The 23,520-nt window shown below is 44.3% G+C and overlaps 1 protein-coding gene across 2 annotated transcripts in view; it reads left to right on the forward strand.

Annotated features, from left to right (window-relative positions):
- The window catches only part of Rapgef5 (Rap guanine nucleotide exchange factor 5), a 230,735-nt gene extending 214,186 nt beyond the window's left edge, over positions 1-16,549 (forward strand). For both annotated transcript variants that reach the window (XM_036205803.1, XM_036205804.1), the window contains 4 exons: positions 1,182-1,269; positions 5,975-6,039; positions 10,749-10,803; positions 12,769-16,549. In XM_036205803.1, the coding sequence (XP_036061696.1) occupies positions 1,182-1,269; positions 5,975-6,039; positions 10,749-10,803; positions 12,769-12,887 (327 nt within the window). In that variant the 3' untranslated portion in view covers positions 12,888-16,549. The remainder of the gene's footprint in view (positions 1-1,181; positions 1,270-5,974; positions 6,040-10,748; positions 10,804-12,768) is intronic.
- Positions 16,550-23,520: the final 6,971 nt, after the last annotated feature.

Here is a 23,520-nt window from a genome sequence, read left to right on the forward strand (position 1 = left end):
TAATCCTAGTGCTTTGGGAGGCTGAGGCAGGAAGACTGCAAGTTCAAGGCCAGCCTGGACTGTGAAATAAGACCCAGTCTTAAAAATAAATGATGCAATGGGCATTCTAACATGGAAGAGGGGAAATCTCATGGGACCTCCACACTAGACAAAGAACTACAGGCAACTAAAAAACTGAGAGTGGAGAAATAGTCTCCCCAAGGAAAGATCCATTTGGTTGGTTGTCCAATACCAAGTGATCAGCTCTAACGCCATATAGATGCAAGGAACATTATGCAGTTTGAGCGGGTTATATTTATATATTTGGGAATACACACACATATGTAAGATGTTTTATACACACACACACACACACACACACACACACACACACACACACACACACACACACACACATATTGAAGAAAAAGAGGCCATGAATTTGGGAGAGAACAAGGAGGCAGGTTCGAGAGAAGGGTTGGATGGAGGAAAGGAAAGGAAAGAAACATAAAATTTCAGATTTTTTTAATTTAAAAAATTAAGACTAAATACTATATGGTAAGTAGGTAGGTAGATGGATAGATGATAAACAAATAGATGGTAGATGTAGGTAAGCAATAAAGCATAATATTCACTAATGATGCCTCCTCTCTGTGTGAAATCCATATGATTTTTTTCACAAGGCATTTTCCATTTCACAACATGAAAGTAGCTGATATAAATTTGGTGAGTAATTGGTGTGCTCTGCATTAGTCTTTCCTTCTTTACTGATTGCTTCTTAGGTTTACAAATAAGGTTTGTGGCTTGTTTTAGAATTTGGCATGGTCTTTGTGTTCCAAGGGCAGTTTTTCTTTGCAGTGCACTTAACAAAAGACTTTGAGGTTACCTCATGGTAGAAATTATGCATAGGAAACGGCAATTGAAGAACCTATTTGAGGAAAATGATAGGGCAATCAAAAGGTGCAAGTCTCTTTTACAGTCATCTCCCATTATTGTAAACCAATAACTTGAATTCCACACATTGCCTAGATTTCCTCCCCTAATTAGTGGGTTTATTCTCCAAGGAAACCTTTATCCACCTCATTCTTAGGAAGAACCTATCTGTATCTAATCATGTTCAAATTGTACAGCAGATGTAGATTGAGCATTGCTTCTATAGTGCATTGATTTTTCTTTCTCTGTGTGATCTGCTTTGTTGGCAGGATCCTTCCCTAAACCACAAAGCCTACAGGGATGCATTCAAAAAGATGAAGCCGCCAAAAATTCCTTTCATGCCTTTATTGCTTAAAGGTAATGATTTCCTATCTGTTATGGTATGCAATGTCATCTTCCAGAAATGTCTCCTCCTAACTACAGCAGAAAAAAAAAAAAAAATGGGACTCTCAGTTAACATCTTATATTATAGTAGCCTCAGCTTTTATACCTCTATATTTGCATGGAATTGTTTTTCAAATACCCAGTTGTTTTTTAAATGTCTAGAATGTATAATTGTACTTGAATGGTGTCAAAGCATTGTCTCTAGAAACTTGTGTATTTGTACTGCGTTATTTTCTTTAATACCATGACATACTTAAACAAGAATAACGCTAGCATCCAGAGCCCAAAGGGCTAGCAGTGTCTGTTTATATCCGAGTTTCAGAGATAGCAGTGCATAGTGTACTGATGTGTGAGAAATCCTGTCATTCAGCAGAAGCTATGCAGCACATGAAAATTGGTAGAGTGTTTTTTCTGTCTCTAAGAAGTGGAATTTAGCTGGGATGGTATCTGACAGCCCATTTACCATTGAGCTCTCTTCTGTAGCACACACACAGTTCATGTGAAACATGCCAGTTAGACTTGCTGACGTTTCAGTGATCTGTCAGGGCATCAATGGGAGGGAAGGCTACTGAATCTGGTCTGAACTCCTGACCTTCTGTGTACCCCAGGGAAAGGGAATTGGGAGGAAATGTTCCTTGGCTACATTTTAATTGTTCCAAGGGGTTTTGTAGAAAGATGCCTTCATCCGACCTCTGCCTCTCAGAGATGATGTCTACAGAATCAGGTTCCTTTGGCAGGCCTCATAAATGACTGGAAGGGGGTTGCATTGCTGACTGACATGGCCTGGCCATTCTCCCCAACTCCTCCCACTTCCATCCCAGCTGACAGTTGAGCTGGCATTCCCTCCTCTGCCTGTCCTGAAGGACTACGTGTCTGTGCCTCTCTGAAGACACACGTTAGTCTTCCTCGATTGCTGTGAAACAAGGAACTGGTGTCAGGACAATGGAGGGTGTACGGCATAATTTGTGCAGGCTGAGAAATCTTTTCAGAGCAAGTGAGTAAAGTAAGGAGAGACTGAAATACCAAAAGTATAGTGTAAAGGTTTGTTTGCTTTCTTTTGGTACTTACTTGTGTTAAGATACATTTATGCAGGCTCATAGATACTGTTGCAAAGTGCAGTGCCTTCAGCTGCAGGGTCAGTGGTGACAGGTGGAAAGTATCTTGAAATTATTTAAACACAAATGGGAACAGTAGAGAATGAGCAAAGGTGTGGGAAAGGAATAGATTCAGATGAGAAAAACCAGAAACAGCAAATGCTTGCAAGGCACTGTCTTCCATTAAGCGTCCCTTTAAACTTAGAAAGAAGCGATCCTGTCCCCTAGTGCTTCAGAAACCTCATGCAGTTGAGGCAGTCACTCACCTGAGCATGCAGACCACCTTCTGCTCTGACAAGTTTGGACTGTTTAGTGGCAGCAAAACAAATTTGCTTCTTTTCTGTTGAAACTACATTCACTCATTCCAGAAGAAGCAGTAGAAACCTTTTTGAGTTTAAATAAGCACTTATTTTTTCTTTTATCAGTATTATCTTTTATTTAAAGCTTTCATTTTTTATTTTATAATTTAATTTTACATATTAGCCATAGGTTCCCCTGTCCTCCCCCCTCCCGCCCCCACCTTCCCCCCAACCCAGCCCCCATTCCCATCTCCTCTAGGGCAAAGACTCCCCTGGGGATTCAGCTCAACCTGGTAGATTCAGTCCAGGCAGATCCAATAAGTGAGACATTTGATTAGCTTGAACTGTGTGGGAGGCACTCAGGCAGTGGGACCTGGACCTGTCCTTAGTGCATAAAGCTTTCATTCTTATCTGGAATAATTTCCAAAGAAATACAAGATGATGGTTGTGGGTGTAGCTCAGTTGGTAGAGTGCGGCCAAGAGCAGGAGGCATTCAGCACTCAGCACTGCAAAAACCAGCCGTGGTGGTACAGGTCTAAAATCCCAGCCCTCCAGAGGTGTACCCAGATAGATCAAAAGTTTAAGGTCATCCTCAACTATAGACCTAGTTGGAGACTATCCTGGCTACATGAAACTCCATCTTTAAAAAGAAAAGAAAAATACAAAAATGTATATCATGCCTACTAGTGGCCACTTTAGAAATAAACCACTTTAATTCTCAGGCTTTTTTTTTTTTTTTTTTTTTTGAGCTGAGGATCAAACCCAGGGCCTTGCACTTGCTAGGCAAGTGCTCTACCACTGAGCTAAATCCCCAACCCTAGGCATTTTAATTGAATAGTTATTTGAACTATTTTAGAGTAACTAGCCTAATATTTAGTGGCAGCTCTTCCTCTCACATCTGTACCTTCTAATTCAAGTTGCTTCCCATTAGAAGATGGAGAAGAGAGGTTGAACTCAGGGGCTGTGTGTGCAGGAAGGGTTAGACTTCCCACAGTTCCTGTGGTAAGTAGTAGCTCCCAATGAGAAACCCTCAGCTGCTGGAGCCTTTCTTCTCCTCAGGCCAGCCTTTTCCCCTCGTCAGCTTTCTGTTCACCAGTCCCTTCTGTACTTCAGCTTTCTGCAGCCCACACTAGCATGAGACTCACATGTGCACGTACTCACACATACACACTCATACTCTCTCACACACTCATACATTCACACATATTCACATTCACTCATACTCTCTCTTACACATTCACACACTCATACTCTTAACACTCACACCCACATGTACTCACACACACTCATACACACACACACATATACACACACATGCACTCACACATACAAACTCACACATGCACTCACACACACACTCACTCATACACACACACACACATATACAGACACATGCACTCACACATGCATTCACACACACTCATACATACTCACACATATACTCAGACACACATGCACTCACACATACACTCACACACATACTCACACTCCTGAGTAGAGCACCTATCCCAGCTGCTGCCTTCAACAAGTCCTGAGAGCCTAAGGGGAGAGATGAGGTCAAGTGGGAAGATGTTGGGGGCAGGGGAAGGAGACCAGCTTATAGGTTGCAGAGGTGACTGATGTGGCAGGAGCTCAGCAGGAGGACTCCAACTGGAATTGAGGGACTTAAGTCTTTTCATGGCCTGATGCCCACATCTGCCCTCCCTACCACTGGTCCCTGGCTCTGCCACAATGGCATAAGCATGATTTAGCTGTGCCTGTCTCTTGGGCCCTTGTTTCTTTGCATGCTTACTTCCTACAGCCCCTTAGAAAGCCTTTGTGAGGACCAAGTGGGTTAATTCATGTAAAAACCTGAAGCTGTGCCTGATAATATTGTCACTGGCCATCGCCATCCTTAGGAGCATGGGGTGGGGGCAGGGGTTGGGGACAGGAGTGGGGTCAGGGGGGCACCAGCCACTAAAAGGAGCCTGTGAGGCCAAGCTCCTAGGCTGTGTTTCGTTGTGGCTGAGTGAGTGCAGAGTAATGTTTGCTGTATACAAAATATAAAAGCGAACTGCGAGCTCCTTTTGAAATCTTGTGGGAATTTCTGAAGGCAATACCATGAAAAATAGTAAGCTGTTGTGTAATGAATTGTGAATGGCTCTGTAAACGGCTATTTATAGAAATCTACAAAGGATAAAAAGCTCATGTCACCATAGCAAGCCGTACTGTATGCAAGGGACACCTTGGGGACAGTTGTGTCACAGTGTGTGTTGCCTTCTGGTGGCCATGGGAACACAAGCTCACAGCGTTGCAGTCAGGTTTCGGCAGCACCTGTCTCAAAAGCTTTGACAGAACTTGTGTTTCTGTTTTTGGTGGTTTAGGTCTGTTGTTGGTGACAGCAGGGGTATTTACATGTCCTTTAAGTTGAATAATTCATACTTCAGTCCTTGGCTGTGGAGATGCTAAGATTCCATTATGCACTGTCTCATCCATTTTTGTATGCCAGAAATCCCCAGAGCCTCAGATGCTAGCTTAATATGTCTTATTCCCAAATCTTTACCTCTTGAAGAGTCACTTTTTCAGACAAAAGGAAGTTTTTCTTTTAGAATCCTCAGCCACATCTTTGGGGCAGTGGGAAGACCCAAGCCCTCACCGCTAAACACAGGCCCAGCCACTGAACTGGACCCCAACACCTTGGTCACTTAAAATCTAGTGAATCTCAAACCAGATTTAATTTTCCCTTTTTCCAAAAAGCAATCCTTACTTCTGCTACCTTTCCTGTTTGATCTTCCTCAGCAATGATGTCTCTCCCAGTCAAATCACTTCTGATACACAGGTTTTGGAAATCAAACTTTTTAATTTCTTCATGTTTTTAATGTAAACTTGGAAATCTGAATCTAAACCGTTTTAACTAAAGAAAGTCCCATTTACACTGGCTAAAAGTGGTTTTATACAAATATATGAATATTAAATCCCTGTTGCTTATGAATATTTATTTATTTTCTGCTCAGTCTTTTGACCTGAAAAACATAATGGACCAATTAAATTAAAAATAGTATCAGCTGATATCATGCAAGTTAAAAATCAACTCTTCACTGTAAATACAAAATATTTCAGGAAGGCTATGCTGTCCCCTGAACTTTATTGTTGTACAAGTTTAGTTTCAAGTAACCTTGTCAAATATGTGGCATAATTCCAAAATGCTTAAGAAAAAAAATCTTAAATTGCATTGTTTCTAAACAACTTTGTTGTTTCAGGATCTCTTCTTCCTAATAGTATATTTATCTTGTTTTTAACTTTCAGATGTAACATTTATTCATGAAGGAAATAAAACATTCTTGGATAATCTTGTCAACTTTGAAAAGCTGGTATGTAAACTTCGTTACTTCTCCTTTTTCCTCACTGTACGGGAAATGCATGCTTGTCTTTCCTGCTCCAGGAAGCAAATGGTCTGGGTACCCTTCTCTGCTATGTACAGAGTGACCTCAGGGTCTCTGGTGCATGTCTAACAGTGTCATCACTAGGCTGGCACGACTTTGAGAATCTGCCTTTTATTCTTTTAAATAGTATCTTGCCAGCTTAGCACCAGTGACTGAGTAAACAGTATGGTATAAAGGCATGAAGGTTCAGGAGCAGTTCCCACATAAGAGCTCAGTGACTGCACAAGCATCCCAGGATGCCCCAGTGTAAACCACTTTAAGTCAGTGAGCAAGAAAGTCCTCCCAGATAGCTGTGTCTGTCTCTCAGAACCCCAAGCTTGGATATGCACCTGAGATTGATGGGTTCTATAGGTTAGGGGAAAGGCCACCTCCTTATTGGCCTCTGCTGCAGGACCTCCCTACTGATGGATGCAGGGACCTGGTCAGGCCTCTTGTGTACATTCCTGGGAGGTTTCTCCCTAACCACCCTTCCAGGACAGCCCCAGTTTATCCTCGGTGGGCCCCTCAACCCTTCTGCCCTTGCACCAAGAAGAAGCTATCTAAGAGCTGAGTGGGCCTGAGTGGGGGCTCCATAGCAGTGCCCCACACTCAGCCTAGTGACCAGAGGAAAGCATTTTTCTGACAGATGACCTTTAGTGTCATAGATGAAATGTTACATCATGGTCAAAGGTGATCTCAGCACTCCTCTCTAGGGATCCTGACCTTTGAATAGCCTTTTCAGTGATGACAGTGGATTTGCATGAGCTCCTTCAGGAACCATCCCTAGGAGACTGGAGTCAGGCTTCAGAGAAGGTCAGTTGAGGCTGAGGCCCCAGACCAAATTCTGTGTGAACTGATTAAAGAGCATTGAGACTGAAGTCTCCAAATGGTGTCTGGTGTCCAACCTTGCCTTCTTATCTCTCCATTCTAGTCACAAGGCCCCCAGGACACACAAGGGCTGAGGCACACAGGAAGAGTGAAGTTAGCTCCTACCCAACACCCCAAACCCAAACGACCAGACTTGCAAAGATAGACATCCTCCAGCCTCGCTCTGTAGTAGCCCTTAGCAACTCAGAAGATAACGGCTTTGTGACAGTTATTTTGGAGAGCTGAGATGCAGATGTGTTTTGTTTTCAAGTCTCTTTCTTTCTCTCTGCCCTGAATATTTTAGAATCAGAGCTCAGTTGTTTCATATGCTACAGTGAAACCAGCACAGCCAGCAGTGGGAATGTGGAGGGATTTCCATCTTGTTTTGTATTGTTCTGTGAATCCCCGAGGATCCCAGCTTGCTCTTTAGCAACCAAAGTCTCAGTCACTAGAATTCTCAGCCTAAGCAAGTTCATCTCCAGAGTTTGGTATTTATGAATGGTCACAGGGATATGAAGCTGTTGGTCAGAACTTACTTTACCTCCTGTCCAATATATCTGTTTCAGATCACCAGAAGAGCATTGTAGGGCATATGTGAAGATCTGGGATATACCATAGCACCTGGCCTGGAAGTCTTTGTGGGTCTGAGGTGTTTTCCCCTCTGACCCAGTGGGGATGTAGGAAGGCCACTCCTTAAAAACTGTTCCCTCTTCAGAGCAGACAGGGAGTTGATCTTCACCCTAAGGCGAACAGTGGCCTGGCTCCATTCCTTGTGTTCTTTCTCCTCAGATAATGTCACAGCATGAGAGAACAGTTCCAAACAGGCTCAACAGAAAGAGCCAAGAGAGGCTTCAAGCTCTTTCTATCCTCTCCTTTTCTTCATTGTCTGTGGTCTTTTCTTTCCCCCCAGCAATTCAGTGGAGCCCAACAGTAGGCTGACACAAGGTATAAATACTGACTCCACTGTGTCCATAAGAATGTTTAAGAAAACAGCATGGAAGCTGAGCCTGAGTCTATAATCCCAGCACTCAGGAAGCACTCAGGCTAGGAGGGTCAGCCTGAGGTACATAGTGAGTTCCAGGCCAGCCTAGGATACAGGACAAGATACTACCTCAAACAAGCAAACAAAATACAGCAGATCCTTGGCCACCAGACACCTACTAGCACATCATTCCTTGAATGTGTGTCTGCGTGCGTGCGGTGTGTGTATGTATATGTGTCCTGGTCTATCACTTTCCACTCTTGAGAGAGGGTCTCTCACTGAACCTGGAACTAAGGTGGTAACCAGCAAGCGTCAGCAAGCCTCCTATCTCTACTCCCTGTTCCCCATGGTGCTGAGGTTACAGGCACACACATAGCTGTGACAAGCTCTTTATGTGGGTTCTGGAGAGCTGAATTCAAGCTCTCATGCTTACACTGCAAATGTGCTTGCTCACTGAGCCATTTCCCCCAGGCCTTTGTGTATCGTTTCTAAAGAGAGGAAACTGCAGTAATGATGGCCTGGTCCTCAAACCACTTGAAGAGCAAGTGGCTCTTCAAACTCAACATGCCTTGAGTTGACCCTCCTATGTGAAAAAGACACATGAGATTAGAATTTTTTTCAGAAACACAAAAATCAATTTCATATCATACTCAGGCCAGCATTCCACTCAGGAGCTGAAACATCTTTGTAGAGACAGCATTCTTAGAGAGTGTCTCTTAGCAGAGGACAAGGTTTCATTGATACTAAAACAGAATCATCTTTCACAATAATAAACCAATGGGACCTAAGTGAATTAGCTTATGAGCAGCCAGTTCCTCACGGTGGACGTTAACTTCAGCCAGTCAGCAGATAACTCAGGGTGTTATCTTTATCTGGCTGACACAGGCCTGCACATTAAATCAGACCACATGCAGATCCAGAAGTGCTCATCAGGTGCAATAAGATCCCCATTGTTCCCTGGGCTAAGTTCCTTGCTGCCTCAGCAACTCTAAATGTTTCCACCTCAAGCTCTGAAATGTTGAAGGAGCAGAGGGTTCTGTCTTTTTCTTTTGTGCCCCGATATTATGAGCATGATCTTTGATCGTGTCTGCCTCCCCTCCTGTCAGAAAATGCAGAGCTGGGAATCAGGACTGTGATCTCAGTGCTGCACACAGCTCTGAGCCTTACGTCAGCCCCAGCCTCTCAGTGCTGCACAAAAGTCACAGGATAGGGATCGGCGTGACGCCACAGACTGAAACAACGGAAAATCTGTCCTGGGAATTGGGGTAGAATTTGGGGAAGGAAATGTAACAATGCATTCACACAGACGTGAGTCAGGTCTCATTTCCTCTTCAAATGCCACCTGGCTGCCCCACTGAATCTCTACTGTGGAGAAGTATTGAATGAGCCGAACAGTAGCCAGGATAATTTAATCAGACTGCCGAATCCTAATAGCGTTTCTGTCATTTCGTTGGATTTTAAGTGAGGACATTTTATTGTTAGCATCATTCTGTTAGCAGTAACTCACCGTTTGTCATCTGTGGGTGCTCCTGTGTCTGACCTGTGCAGGCAGGTTGTGAAGACGGTGCTTGGAGGACCAGATAATGAATTGGTGTTGATCCTTGAATAATGAGATATTTGAGTTTCGATTTGAAACCAAGTAAGGAGTTCCTGTCATTCTCCAGAGAATAGGATCTACTATGACAACATTGTTAGAATATTCTGGCATCTATGTAAGAGGAACTAACCATAGTGGAGGGTAGTTCTTCTAAAACATTAGGTTTCCCACCATTATGGAAAAGTAGAAATAGCAGAGTGAGCTAAAGGACTATTGTAGAGACACAGGTATGAGGTGAAAGGACCTTGTCCAGGCCTGGTGGTGTAGGTCTGTGAGCCCAGCTACTCAGGAGGCTGAGGTAGGAAGATTGGGAGTTCGAGACCAGCCTGGGCAAGCAGGTGAGACACTCTCTAGAAATCTTAAAAATAAAAAAATAGTCTGGGGCTGTGGCAGCTCAGTGGTAGAACAAATACCTAATATGCACAAGGCCTGAGCATGGTCTTCTCTTCCAAAAGCTGTGCATTTTAGGTAATGTTAGTCTGGAGATCAGTGAGGAAGTAAAGGAAAGAAATCAAATTAGAATACTAAAGACAGTAAGGAAATATAAGTGAAAAACAAAATGGCCTTTGTAAAAATGCTGGTGTAGACACTCTTCTGCCGTGGGTCCTTCATGTCCCACCATTGTTTGAGCCCTTGAATCCACAACTCTCTGCCTCCATTCAGGACATGCGTGGGAGCCCATAGATGAGGTTCAGTTAGTGGAGTTGCCAGCTGAGCATTCAAGAGCCCCTGGGCTTGATCCCCAGCCCTGTAACTGGGGCAGTGGCACACACATGAGCCTGTGTCCTGAGTATGCAGAGTCTTCTGTGGTGCCTCATTAGGAGGAAGGGAAACGTCCCAGCAGTGGCAGTAACACAGAGTCAGTGTATGCTGTACTCCTCAGAAGGGAAGGCTCAAAAAAGCTTCATGATGAGAAGGCAACAACCCCACCTTCAAGGAACTCACAAGCAAATGTGGACAGGAAGTTGGGGGCAGTAGAGATAGCATGTTCTCCTGTGGTCCAGAACATCTCTACTATTTGGGAGCCACTGTTTTTGCTGATGCAAACTCTATGCTCTTGAATATCCAAGATTAACATAATCTATTAAAATTGTGTCCAGCTCCAAGCTGAACTCTTCACTTTTTACCCATACTGCTAGGCTGCCGTCTGTCCCTGCAGGTATTGCTGCTTCCGTGGTCCTTTATTGCTATACTTTCCCCTCTGTCTTTCAGCACATGATTGCAGACACTGTCCGAACCCTGAGACACTGCAGAAGTCACCAGTTCGGTGAGTAATTGAAATTGGGGTGGAACACATACTGACTTCTCAGGGATACTGACTGTGGCCATTCAAGAAATTATGAAGTATATGTACCGATGTGCGTGCTTTATTTATATTCTAGATTTTTATTGTGTTCCCTCACTGCATCTTTGGAATGTAGGGTAAGACGAGATGTGGCAGATCATTGCCCCTGTGTGCAAGCAAGTTTGCACTGTCCAGATTGACTTCAGACAGAGAGAAGTTCACCTACCCACCCCATCCCCTTCCAGGTTTTCTTGCCCAGCCCCTCAGATTTACTGATGAGTTTAGCAGCATGGCCCTGCCTCTAGCCTCCTTGCTGGGAGACCTTCCTGGAATAGATCTGTGGTTTATTATGGTGCCTGAAGTAGCCTCCCATTGTTTTTCTTCTCTTCAACCCAAACTTCCTATCAGTTGAAAAAGTTTTTTGTTTTGTTTTTTGGGTTATTTTGTTTGTTTGTTTCTTCTGAGCACTTTTGTAGAATCCTCCCTGAGACTACATATGCAGGGATATTTTTCCCATTTTGAATCTCAGGCATATCTACCCTGTGTTTAAATGGTGTTAGTGTTTTGCAAGAAGGGAGGAAATTGTCTTGACAAAGTGGCAGGAGCTTTTACCTGAACAGCAGGATCCTGCCCATCCTAGTAAGCAGGCATCCTTAACCCTTTGGTGCAGAACACAGAGCCAAGGCTCAGAGAGGCTAATTCATGCAGTCCCGGCTTCTTTCCCAGCCCATTGCTTTGCCCTCTGCTGATTCTACAGATAGAAATAGTAATTTTAAAAGAGAGGAGAGAGAGAGCCAGCTAGTGGTGACACATCCCTTTAATCCCAGCACTTGAGAGGCAGAGGCAAACGGATCTCTGTGAGTTCAAGGCTAGCCTGGGCTACAAAGATAGTTCCAGGACAGCCAGGACAGTTACACAGAGAAACTTTGGAGAGAGAGAGAGAAAGAAGGGGTGGGGGAAACAGAGAGCTGGATAGATGCCTTGGGAAGTTAAGAACACTCACTCTTGCAGAGGACCATGGTTCAGTTCTCAACATCCACATGGTAATTCACAATCATCTGTAACTCCAGGTCAAGGGGTTTGACACCTCCTGATGTCTGAGGGCTCTTGCATGCATATGGTGCACATGCATGCATATGGTGCACATACATACACTCAGGCACACACACATATACATGAAATAAAATAAATACAGTCCAGTGATTATAAATCAAAGATGGTGGGAGTAGACTTTAAGTAATATATCTTCATTGCAATTTGTTTCAAAAATACCACATATACAGAGAATCAGAGCCCCCCACCACAGAGAAAGTACTCCTAACTATTTGGTATGCAAGCTTTAAATGCTTTTTCTATAGTGTACTGCTAGTGGATGTCACTAGAGTGGACAGTATCCCTCAGCAAAGCCAGCTGGGAACTGAACCTTCTATATGTGTTATGAAGTGGAGGAGAACTATAAAATACAGGACCTGATTTTCTAAATATTCAGTTCAGTGGACACCACTTGAAATGCACTTCCATAAGTTTTCATTAAGTCCACGAGCACAATGCAGTCATAATAGAGTGACACTGTTACCACAGAGGTCCTTCAGATGCCCAGTACATGTTCATATTTCTTCTATTATCCTTTGCCTCCAAAGTGATCACCAAATACTCAGCTAAAACTACCAGTCTGATTTATCAAGAAATAGTTTATGTGTATTCCCAGTATGGGCGAGAGGGTCATGCCGGCTTGGCTGACAGGGCTTGAACCTCCCACTTACCAGAAGACTCTGCACATCTCACCAGAAGAGCCTGCCTGATCTGAGCTGAAGTCATTCATCTCTGGGGACAAGTATGCTAGTTCTAGAACTAACCCACTCTTGACCCTTCATGTGGGGTTTACTGCATAAAAGTAACGCCACTGCTCCCATGACATTGATTGTTTATTTTCCCTCTAAAAACTAGGAAGTGACATGTCTCCAAAGGAGCAGCAAGAGCTGAAGTCCTATGTCAACCACCTATATGTCATCGACAGCCAGCAGGCCCTGTTCGAGCTCTCTCACAGGCTGGAGCCACGGGCCTGAGCTGCCAATCTGTCCTGTGACTGCAGCACATAGAGTGAAGGGAAGGTCTCCAGTCAGCATGTTGCTTCCTGTGAGAAAAGAGGTTGCTGAGTTTTATCAGCATACCATGAGACAAGTGCAGGAAAGCCAGCCAAAGCAAGTTTGGGAAGTGATGTCATCCACCAGAGGCGGGAGAGTGCCCCCTTCCACCTCTGCTGTCAATAAGAAGACAAAAGGAATCAGAGCATCCTTGGAACAGGGTTTTTCTTATGATGGTGATTTCAATCCCGTCCAAGTCTCAGCTTATGGTGTGGCAGCATTAAGAGAAAACGTCTTGATATACAGCAGCCAGGTTGTTGTTGTTGTTTTCAGTAAGATTGTGTGTAGAGCAGGAAGAACTGTCACTCCACCTGTAACACTTGACTGCCTATGGGCCATAAGAGACTGAGAACACCTGAAGACATCTCCAGTGAGAACATCTCCAGAGGGCTCAGGAGGAGAGGCTTCTGCATCTAGAAACTGGACATCACCCTGGCAGGCATGGCCTGCTGTGCAAATAAGAAATACCTGGCACACACTTCTTTGCTTCCACAATCATTTACCAGTGTATGTGCAGATGAAACTAACTTCTGTACCACTGATGTACTCCTGTAAGCAAGATAGACTGAGTTTCTCATCCAATAAGGAACTTGATGGCATTCAATTTCTGGGAACTTACTTTACATATATTGTTGTTGTTGTTGTTGAACATGATTTTCAGAAAAACCTAGGGCCCAGATCGTGGCCTCAGTGTCCACTTACTGAGGTCACGGAATTGCCAGTTTTGGCATTCTTGTGCCTGATGCAGCCTTGGTGTTTGGCAGAACTCCACCAGGCTCCCTGCCCACAGGATGTAGAATGTCAGCCCATGAGGGAGCAGGAGGGAAGCGGAGTGTATATCGCTTAACAGTTGGGCTTACCAGCCTTTCAGTGACTGAAAGATACCCAGAAATGCCTAAAATCTGACTTACTGGAGAGTCGGAAGCCCCGCAGTCCACTTCCCCAAGTAAAGCCAGAGCCTCTCTGCAATTTGCCTTTTTCTTTTTATTCTTTGTTTTTTGTTTTGTTTTATTTTTTTACAAATCAGGCCTTGTATACTAAATAGCACCTCTTGGAATTCTCAAGGACTGGTTAGGGGATTTCCCTGAATCCTCAAGTAAGCAAAGAGCTTGTGGTTAAAACAAGCCTGCTGTCCCAATAGCTCTTCACTATGTGCAAACCCCTATCTGATGTATTAGGTGTGTGCATTTCCAATCATGAGTATGGGTATGTTCCTCCACCCCTGAGGGGCTGGCTGGTGAGTGTCCACACAGACCTGCTTCCTACCCTCTTCAGCAGCAGCCACTAAGGTAGGCCCCTTGCCTCCTGGCTCCTTAAGAGCCATGCTGTTTCCTGGTCTTGGGACCACAGTGAGCCTGAGATACTGCTAGAAGGAACTATATGGAAAAATTTTTGGTAGAGCTTTCAAAGAGGTTGCATCTGTTCCAGTGCGTAAAATTTCAGTCCTAGAAACTTATGGGATGTTGTGGAAACACTCTAGCTAGGACTGGTTCACTGAGAAAATGTTTCACAGGGCTGAGAGCCAGCAGATGAGAGCAGAGCCACAGAACCAGGGAAAGCAGGCTTTCTTGATGTGTGACCAAGCACAAGAACTCACAACACCCTTGGCAGTTTCTGAGAATGCCAGACTTAGAGCACAAACACTTGTGTCTTTCCTCCAAGCTAGCAACCAGGATTGGGCTAGTGAAATCGTACCAGGCCATTTGATTCTGTCTGTGTTCTAACTTAATGTATTAACATTAGCTCTACATTGCTCCAAGCAGAACCTTCCCTTTAGAACTCATTGTAGGTGGAGATCAGTTTGAGTAGAACACATCTGTCTAGACACCAGCTCAACTGGGCTGCACAAGCCATATCTGCATCATGCTTAGCATACTTAGAAAATCCTGTAGGGCATGAATGGGAACAGGCCAGGAGAGTCTGATTTTCCCAAAGCAAAAGTCAAGTGGGATTTGTTTTCCCATCCAGTCTCCTGCACATCTGAAATCTCTAAATCTTCAACCTTAACACCTCTTTCTAGGGATTTCTCAGGCAGCAGATCTAGGGACTTCAGGAGGTTTGCAGAATCTTAAATCTGAAATGAGAGAATATTCCAGAATTGTCAGACCCTGTTTGTTCCACAGGAAGCTCTTCCTCAGGCAGCTGACCCGGTTCCTTCTCCAGAGCCTCCCCTGGAGATCTCCCTAGGATCAATATTGCTCTCCCTGAAGGTGGACTAGGAGATGTCTAGGGTCTCTTCCAATTCTCCTTTGGATTTTTATGATTACATAGATCTCCTCCTTAGACCCTGTATAATTGGGATCTTCAACAGTGAGTGATACCTGGACCTCTTTCCAAGAGCACAGCCCTCTAGGGGGCCTGTGGGTCTTTGGATTCCATTCCTGCAGAGCAGCCCCACTTGCTAGTTAGCAAAGGAGACAGAACACAAGTTCATCTAAGGGAAGTCACCAACTTTCCAAATATTTTAAAGAATTTACACACACATTTGCAGATGCTCCATAGCCTATAGGTTTGAAATTCACTTACAGTCTGTATGATTGCCAAATGGTTATAGTAGCACATAGGATAACCCACATTCACTCTTTTCTAGTATCCTTAATTGCATTGAGAATAAATTCCTTTTCCTACTCCAGTGTCTACAAGTAGTGTGGCACATACCTTGAATTTAGAGGCATGAGAATAAATTCCCACACCTCCTAGTTTGCAGGGACATATTTCATAGATGCACACTCACCTGAGTGAAGAGGAAGTGGTGTAGACTTCTGGTCCTGGAGCTGGTCCCTTGACTCTGCCTAAGTCCCAGCCCTGTGGTTTTGCTACAGACAACACATGTACTACAAACCCTGAACTAAATGACACAACCCACCCAAGCTTTTCAGAATTGGACCAAATCATTAATGTTTGGAAGACAAGGGCCACTGCAGCTGTCCAGCATAGGAGTTCTTCTCAACTTCAATGACGTGTCCTTGAAATTTCAGCCTGCTCATTACTGAGTGGGCCAGTTTTGCTCCAGAGAAAACACATTTTGAAAAAATTGCCAAAAAGTCAGATGAAATGTACTACTGTATAAAGCAAAGCTGTATATACTAAGCATTTTTAGCAGAGTAATATTTATTTGCATAGCCTATTTATTGTATTCGTATTACACTGTTATTAAATACCAGGATGAAATCAATGACCAGAAGCGAGGACTCTTGCCTTTGGATATCTCATTGCTTAGGACTGCTGTGACATTGTCAGCTTGCGATAACAATTAGAAGATAGAAAGCCCACAGTCTGGGCATCTACCTAACTTCTCAGGGACTACACCTTGTAGTTTTCCACCATTCTAAGAGCTGGTAAATATGAAACATTTGTTGAATTACCAGACTGCCATTGACAGTGTTTGCTTTTCATAGTTCATGCTTTCTGCCTCTGTGTATATGACTGTGCTGTGTATTTATCAAAGTAGGAAGCAATAATTTATATGTAAAAATGGCCAAGCAATATAAGGTTAAAACTTACATAAGTAACCATTACCTTATCTTGTATTTTCAAGTGTTTTTTTAACCTGCTTTTCCAAATATAAGACTATGTTAAACATACTGTTCATGCCTAGACTCTTCTTTCTTGTAGCCATGGGCTGTGGCCTGTGTTCCAGCACCATTTGGTGCTCTGTCTAGAATTCAAGGTTTCTCACTGAAAGAGCTACAAGTAGGTGAAGAGCTACAAGAACCCAGTCACCACCTACCCTGCTACTGCACTTAAACACTGCAGAGACTAAACACCACCTACTGGAAATCATAGCTTAATCTGAGCCTTGGAGAATCCTACCAATGCTTCCATCACCCCAGTCTACTTGAGTAGAACTGGGAATAAAGAGAATTACCAGGCCTAGCGATTCCTGTGCCAGGATGGAGGAGCTGAGTGGGTAGGGCTGTGATCAGGAAAAGATGGACGGGTATCTGCCAGCACAATGTCAGTGTTTCAGGCCTTCTGCATCACTCTCTGATACACTCAATGTCCCAATTGTCAAATTTAAAAATGGCCTGTGGCATGTGGTATCCCCTCCCCATGGGAATATTACATACCGCACCATGTTGAACTGTAACACAAATTGCTGAAGTGTTTTATAAATTAAATACTTGGGAGCCAGGTATTGGGGTAAATACTGAAGGTTCAGAGAACCAGAACAAGCCACAGTTAGCCTCACCTTGCCAATTTCTCAGCCGATCCTGTTTCCACAAATTCTAAGACTGAAAGCTTCTGAGTCCTCATCCGAATTGATCTCAGCTAACTGCTGCTAAAAGCTAAAAGCTTAAAAGCCTCTAGTTCCTGGTCCTCACGCCTTATACACCTTTCTGCTTCCTGCCATCACTTCCTGGGATTAAAGGTGTGTGTCTTTCCCAAGCAAGTCATGAGATCTCAAGTGCTGGAATTAAGGCATGTGTCACCATGCCTGGCTGTTTCCAGTGTGGCCTTGAACTCACAGAGATCCTGCCTGCTAAGTGATAGGCTTAAGGACCTGTGTTACCATTGCCTGTCTTCTTTGTTTACTTATAATGGCTGGCCTATTTCCTCTGATCTTCAGGCAAGCTTTATTTATTAAAGCACAAATAAAATATCTCCACATTTCAGCACAAATAAAATATTACCACATTGGCCAGGCAGTGGTGGTTCACGCCTTTAATTCCAGCACTCGGGAGGCAGAGGCAGAAGGATTTCTGCAAGTTTGAGGCCAGCCTGGGCTACAGAGTGAGTTCCAGGAAAGGCGCAAAGCTACATAGAGAAACCCTGTCTCAAAAAACAAACAAACAAACAAAAAAAAAAATACACCACTACATTGAACTTCGAACTCTGGAATGGTCAGGTGTCTTGTTCTGTCACGTATAAAGGAGGAGTGACCCGTGTGATCTGTCTTAAGTGTTGGAGGAAACCTGTGCTTCCCACGTCTGTTCCACTAAGAGCTCTGTACTGCTGCAGGTGAAAATGTCCAATCTGGGTCTTGGAGCTAAGGCAAAAATGTAACAAAGCTGCAACTTAAGAACACCTTGAGAACAATATACAGCATTTCCATTAGATGTCGCTGAGACTTGGCAGTTGTTTCTCAGCAGAATTTAGCCTAACTGATTAATACAGTCTCTCAAAACACTTCTCAATGTACTTCACTTTGCCTTAGAGCAGTGGTTCTCAATCTTCCTAATCCTACGACCCTTTAATAAGTTCTTCATGCTGTGGTGACCTCCCCAACCATACAGTTATTTTCATTGCTACTTCATAACTATAATTTTGCTACTGTTATGAGTTATTGTGTAACTGTCTTTTCTTGTAGTCTTAGATGAACCCTGTGAAAGGTTCATTCAACCTCAAAATGGTCACGGACCACAGGTTGAGAAACCTCTACCTTAGACCATTGGCAAGTAATATCAGCTTTGCAGTACTGATAGATGACATACTATATCTGTGTAATGTACTTGTCTTTATGTGAGAAAAGGTAAAAATGATCTGAAGACCATTTCTTTAGATTAAAGCCTAATTAAAAGTCACCAGAAATTTGCCCATCTGTACAACAAGGAGAAATGGAGGGAATGTACTAGGGACAATGTTCTTTGACAGCAGTGTGGAGCAGAGACAGGTGTTCCCTGCACTTTACTGTCTTAACCTGGTCCCATTGTCACCTCATCCTTGGAGACATCCACATAGAGTCCTCCCAAAATCACGAGCTATGCTGGAGATAAGAGTAGGCAGCCCGGGGGCTGGAGAGATGGCTTAGAGGTTAAGAGCACCAACTGCTCTTCCAGAGGTCCTAAGTTCAATTCCCAGCACCCATATGGTGGCTCACAACCATCTGTAATGAGATCTGGCACCCTCTTCTGTATAAATAAATAAATCTAAAAAAAAAAAAAAAAAAAAAAAAAAGAGTGGGCAGCCCTGAGCTCCAGATTTGAGAGGAAGTAGAAGAGAGGGCAGCGCCAGCTGAAATGTTCCTACCTGATTTCCTCTGGCTCCAGTTTGAAGGAGGAACTAGAGGAACTAGGTTCACATAGGACAGAACCCTGTGCTCTTTCAAGTCAACAAACCTCAGAATGAACTTGTGATCCTGGCTCCAGATACCTTACTGCAGAATGGATTTCAGGGCAGCAGTCTCAGCACTGGGGCGGGCCCATTCTTGGAGGTCTCTAGGACCCCCAATAAGCAGTCTCTGCTTCCCTTCAGAAGTTACTTTAAACAATTGAGATCCCTACAGTTTTAGGTTTGCTAAGGATCCTGCAGTGAGGCATCCCTGTTACTGGAGGCAGCTGGAATTTCTCTTACCTAAACAGAACAAACAGTTGTCTTTCCACAAACAAGAAAAGCACATCTGACATGACAGATGGTTACTATGGAATAATCCTTGTTGCTCTCATTGTTAATAAAGAGCTGACTGGCTAATAGCTGGGCAGGAAGAGGTTAGGCAGGAGAGCCAAACTGAGAGAATGCTGGGAAGGAGGGTGGAGTCACCAGCCTGACACAGAGGAAGCAGGAGATAAACATGCCATGCTGAAAAAAAGGTTGCCATGCTGAAAAAAAGATACTGTCATATGGTAGAACATAGGTAGAAATATGGGTTAATTTAAGTTGAAAGAGCTAGTTAGTAACAAGCCTAAGCTATCAGCCAAGTATTTATAATAAGTTTCTGTGTGGTTATTTGGGAGTTAGCAGGTGGGACAAAAACTCTGCCTACAAATGGTGCAGAGTCAGAGCCAAGGCCTGTAACACAGGTCCTCCAGGAAACATGCTTAGACCCATACCGGACTCAGAGCTAGTTCTTGGTTTTGTCTTTCTAATGGTGACTTGTGTTTGGTTACAAGGAACAGGGGCTGCTATGTTTTAACCCTGCTATGGTTCCTAATTAGCCATCCCTCTTCTAGGGCCTGAGTCTTCCAAGAGTCAGTAGGGTTCTCTGAGTTTAGCTTTGTGACCACAGGGTCACTGCACTTTCTTCACAGCAGTCTCAGAGTAAGCTCTGAGGCCACTTCCTGAACCCATTGCACTCACCCATCTAGAGTGGAAATTTCTAGTTTCTGTCACACTGTACTTTCATAACAGGGTTAAAATCGCTACCACTGCCCACCCACACCCACCCCCAGGAGGGGAACTTTTCAAACTTTCTGTTGCCTAAACACACCTTGTCACCATTTATTTCCTGCTACTGCCTCACCAAATGGAAGATGTTGGAAGGGCCTGGGGATTCTTCCTGGGAAGAGAATAGGTACTGCTGTGGGGTTTCCCAGCATCTTGGGAGTACCCAGTGTGAAGCAGGTACTAGACATGGCAGGCACTCCTGGAGGGCTTTTCTTCTTCTGAAAGATTCCATGAGGCAGTCCCAGATTTGGAGGCCAGCCTGCTATCATGCCCATTAGATGTTCTGAGCCATCGGGCCCTGCTGCTTATCCAAGGTGCAGGATCCAAGGTGTCAACATGGCTGGAGTCTAACTTCTTTTCAGAACCTTTGGAGAAAATCCCTGGAGTCATCACTTTGTTCAGAGTCCTAATGAAGCACAAACATATGACACACGCCAACAACACAAGACTGAAGTCAACCACAGTCACCCCGAAGGAGAGGCTGGTGCTGTGGCAAAGTTGTTGCCAAGCTCTACACAACAGTGACTCCCAGGTGTCCCAGAGCTCTTAAACCTGAGGTGGTGAGGAATGCCACAATCCTCCTAAGCCCAATTTGCAGAAATGATCTTGATTCCTCACCTCTGACATCTCTTGTTTGCTGTTTGGGAAGAGAAATTCAGGCTGCCCGTAGTAACAGGAATGCCTCACTGCAGGATCCTTGCAAGCCTAAAGCTATAAGACTCTCCCTTGTCCCAGGTAACTTTGGAAAGGAAGTAGACAGACTGCTTATTGGGGATCCCAAAGACCTCAAAGAATGGATGCAATACTTAGCTAACTGCCCTGAAGACTATTCTTCAGCAAGATCACTGGGACTAGGATCTCATGTTTGGTTTTGTGGTTTGCTCAACCTGGTCTCTACCAGAGACTCTTCTTCATCCCCACTGGCCATGCTGAGTTCAATCCTCATGGAAAAGTCTTCTGGGTAACTCTCTTCCTAGTTCTTTTCAACTACATTTCCCCCACTATAATGTCCAAACTGCCCTCATACACCCCAAAATAGTCCTTACCAAAGCATGAATCTCATCATAATTCTCTTGAGACCCACTTCTTTCAGTAGCACTTTGTAGACTGCAAAACTAAGTCTCAGCTGCAGATTCTGTTCTGTCCTCTATACCTATTCAGATGGATAGACACCCCAGGAGACCAAAGACTTGGTGCTCCTACATGTGGAGATAATGTGGCATGGCTCTTATTATTTTAAATGCCTGTTGTCTTATGTTTCTATTACTGTGACAAAACAACATGACCAAAAGCAACTTGGATAGGAAAGGGTTTATTTCCATTATCATCCAGGGAAATCAAGGCAGGAACCCAAGGGATGAACCTGGGGATAGGAACTGTTGCAGAGGCCATGGAGGGATGCCTCTTACTGGCTTGTTCCTCATTGTTTACTCCTCCTGCTCTCTTATAGCACCCAGGACCACCAGCCCATGGGTGGCACTATCCACAGTGACCTGTGCCCTCCCACATCAAACATCAATGAAGAAAATGTACCACAGGCTTGCCCAAAGGTCAATCTAGTTGTGGGGGGGCGCATTTTCTCAATTGAGGTTCCCTTTTCCAAAATGACTCAGGCTTATGTCAAACTGACATAATACTAGCCAGCACACCTATGGAAAATAACATGCACCAAATATTAGTTGAATAATTGAATATATTTGAATTTACCTGCTATTCAAAGATATTAAATTGTGCGCACGAGTGTGTGTGTGTGTGTGTGTGTGTGTTGGATTTACAAGTATGTGCTACCATACTGTACTCAAGATATTAAATCTTGAAGCCACGTTGCTAAGGTTGAATGTAAAACAACCTCCTCTCTCTCCCTCCCTCTTTCTTTCTGTGTGTGTGTGTGTGTGTGTGTGTGTGTGTGTGTGTGTGTGTGTCCTGAGACCAACCAGTAGGGATAGTTTTGAGCACAGCTCAGGCAATAGAAGAGGTCTGCACTGGGAGTTGTTAAGAGTTCTCATTGCTGGTGGCTGTTAAGCTGAGGCAGACCTGTGCATGCTTTTCTAGGTTGGTTTTGGGGGTTTTGTTTTTGTGACTTGGCCACTGTAAGGAATAACTGTATTCCTTTGTATTCAGTTGACCTGTGCTTGGCCTCAGAAGGAGCTGGAAGGGAAAAGGGAAAAGGCTGTGGGAGGAGGCTGGAAAGGAAGGCCTCACCCCTTCCTGCCCTGTGCCCAGTGCTGATTCAGCGTCCCTGCCAGGGATGTAATCTGCAGTAAATGCACAAAGAGCCCGAGGAACCAACACACCAGCACACCAGATCCTACTTCCTCAACACCTGGTAGGATACAGCAGAGAGTGGAGCAGTCCAGGAAACAGTGTGGATTTTCAGCAGAGAAACACTAAGGATGCAGTGTTACCAGTGCTGAGTCTCTCTTGGAGGCAACCACATGGAAAGATACTATACAATCACTAAACCGTGTCTACTAAGAATAGAAGATCTGCTTCACAGATCACCATGGGGAACAGAGACAGGGAAGTGCAGATAGAAAAAGACCTAGGATGTAAGCAGTCTACACATCTTAAAGATTAGCTTGTTCCTGCTTCTATGGGGTGGAAACACCTGTTGTACTGTTTCCCTCTGCTCTTGCTGTGCCAAGGGTCAGAGTGCTCTTAGATACAGTGTGTTTCTTTCTCAAATGAGGTTGTTGGCAACTGCTTGGGAACTCCTCCCCTACCTTCTGAATGGGCTTGGTCCACCCTCCTGGATGATGCACTTGACACACAGACCCCGTCCCTTATCTGAGTTCCTAAGACACACCCCACCCCTCCCTAGGAGAACCAGCCTTCTGTCATGAAGAGCAGCGGGGATGCTGGCCCTTTTCAGCTGGCTTTGGGCTGCTTTTGTGTCTTCTAAATGGAGGTGGAAATGTTCCTTACTTCACAAGGCTATGTGAGGAAGAAAATGAGTTGCAGTGTGCAGTGCCTTGCACAGAGTACACACCCTGACACACTCACTGTCCTTGTAGGGCATGGCAGAACATGGCCCCCATGTCACACCATCATTGGTAAAAAAAGTCCAGGACTTTTCTTGTCCGTGTGTGTGTGTGTGTGTGTGTGTGTGTGTGTGTGTGTGTGTGTGTGTATGTGTGTGTGTGAGAGAGAGAGACAGAGACAGAGACAGAGACAGAGACAGAGAGAGTGTTTGTATGTGTGTTCATGTGAAAGCCAAAGGCTGACATTGGGTGTCTTCCTGGATCTCTTGAAACTTCATCTTTGAGACGGGGTCTCTCACTGAACCCAGTACTTAGGGTTATCTAGACTAACAAGCCAATGCGCTCCCTGGATCTGCTATCCCTGTCCACTCTGTGCAACACAGTTAGACCTGGCTGGGGTTTTGTTTGTGTTTGTTTGCTGGTTTCTGTGTGTTCTGGGGATCTGAATTCAGGTCCTCAGCTTGTGTGGC

This window comes from Onychomys torridus, chromosome 14, assembly GCF_903995425.1.
Source record: "Onychomys torridus chromosome 14, mOncTor1.1, whole genome shotgun sequence".
Classification (NCBI taxonomy): domain Eukaryota; kingdom Metazoa; phylum Chordata; class Mammalia; order Rodentia; family Cricetidae; genus Onychomys; species Onychomys torridus.